Raw genomic sequence first — 1,758 nt, 5'->3', positions numbered from 1 at the left:
CGTCAGCAGCTAAGCCGGCGTCTAGCGACAAAACGGACGACACGCGAACGAAGCAGCCATGGAGTCTGGGTCGAGACAATAACGATGACTTAATTGTGGAACAAAAGAGTGTCACTGTTGGCCAAGTCAACTCGGAGGAAGGCATTGTTAACGCATTGTCGAGCCGTTTTGACGAAGACCGCATCTACACGTACGTCAACCATCACACGAGAATCGTGATGAACCCGTACCGGTTGCTACAGACAGCTCGATTCACGTCAATTTACAACGAGCAGGTTGTACTCACTTACGCTGACACGGCAAATGCTGAGACAGTACTGGCTCCGCATCCATTTGCTATCGCGAAACAAAGTCGAGTTCGACTTTTCTTCAATAATAGGCGCACAGGTGGTAATTCGTCGCTAGCTTCGTCGACACTGAGCAACCGTACTATAGCTGAGGGTCGCGGGCAATCCCTTTGTCTTTGCGGTGGGAGTGGAGAGACAGAACTTGCCAAGGACTTGCTGAAATACCTGGTATTTGTGGCGCAACCAGCTCTTTCTGAGGGTTCGGAGGGTCGCCAGCCCAAGATCAAGCTGTTTACTAGCTCCACTAAAAGTACCATTCAGATGAGAACAGAGGAAACACGAACGATCGCTCTCCTCGAAGCTAAAGGTGTGGAGAAATACGAAATCGTGCTGCTGGATTGGCATCCTGAACGCTGGGAAGAAATGGCATCAGTGAGTCGAAGTAAGCGTCTCCCCGAGGTGCACGTGGACAGCCTTTTCTTTGATTTTTACGACAAGTTGGAGCATCTTGAGGATGAAGAACAATTGTTAATATATCGTACGAATCCACATGCGGCGAAGAAACTGAGCAGAGTTTTGGAATCCAATATTATTCTGGAAGCGTTTGGAAATGCTACCACGTCGATGAACCTGAATTCGTCAAGGTTTGGAAAAGTGACAGCTCTGCAAGTTGCCTTTGGGGGGAGTTTCAGATTTGTGGCTGTCACATATCGCCGTTTTTACTAGAAAAATCCAGCGTCATGAGTGAAAGAGGTCGTGAAGCTGGAGACCAGAATGAATTGAACTTTCACGTACTGTACGCGATGGTGGCCGGTGTCAACGCCTTTTCCTTTTAGGCGGTTGCTAGCGAAGGAGTTGCATCTCGATGGTGTAAAGTGCTCCGCGTTTACTGATCTCGGTCGCAGCGACCACAAGCTGGCAGAGCTTATGAGCGAAGAGGAAACGTGGAAAAAGGGTGTGGAAAGATGGCAGCAGATTATTGGTGGGCTAGATGAGCTGAACGTATCCCCAGACGAGCAGAAGGCAATTTTTAAAGTGCTAAGTGCTGTTCTGTGGCTTGAAAAATATTGAGCTTGACTATCATGAGACATCGAGGAAGCTTTTGATGTCTTCTGCATGTACGGGGGTGCCTAAAGCACCTCAAAGAGTGGCGGAACTTGTAGAGTTGGAATCAGTGGAGAAATTGAAACGAATGATGACGACAAGAAGTGTAAGTTTGCAATCGACGAGTGAAGTATTCGAGGTGACTCTGGAGCAGGGTCAGGTAAAGCATGTTCGAGACACACTCGCACGTTTTTTATACCAGCTCGCGTTCGAGTACATCGTTACCGCAACCGAACAAAGCAACAAAAATGAGAGGTTCATGCACTGATAGGAATGAGCTTCGTGTGGACTCCAACCCGATTATCCCACCAGGCATTTCACTGCTGAAGATTGTCGACGTATTTGGCTTTGAAGACCTCTCGCATAA

At 48.1% G+C, this 1,758-nt stretch overlaps 1 protein-coding gene across 1 annotated transcript; it reads left to right on the top strand.

Annotated features, from left to right (window-relative positions):
* Window positions 1-218: 218 nt before the first annotated feature.
* On the top strand, window positions 219-1,348 carry PITG_16289 (uncharacterized protein; the record flags this gene model as incomplete). The annotated part of the gene is made up of 5 exons (XM_002897631.1): window positions 219-356; window positions 483-972; window positions 1,056-1,083; window positions 1,124-1,289; window positions 1,331-1,348. The coding sequence occupies 5 exons, from the start codon at window positions 219-221 to the stop codon at window positions 1,346-1,348; spliced, it is 840 nt and encodes a 279-aa protein (XP_002897677.1).
* Window positions 1,349-1,758: the final 410 nt, after the last annotated feature.

The sequence above is a fragment of the Phytophthora infestans genome, genomic scaffold (genome assembly GCF_000142945.1).
Source record: "Phytophthora infestans T30-4 supercont1.43 genomic scaffold, whole genome shotgun sequence".
In the NCBI taxonomy this organism is placed as follows: domain Eukaryota; phylum Oomycota; class Peronosporomycetes; order Peronosporales; family Peronosporaceae; genus Phytophthora; species Phytophthora infestans.
Note: the sequence above shows the minus strand (reverse complement) of the source record. Positions and strands in the feature narration are given on the sequence as shown.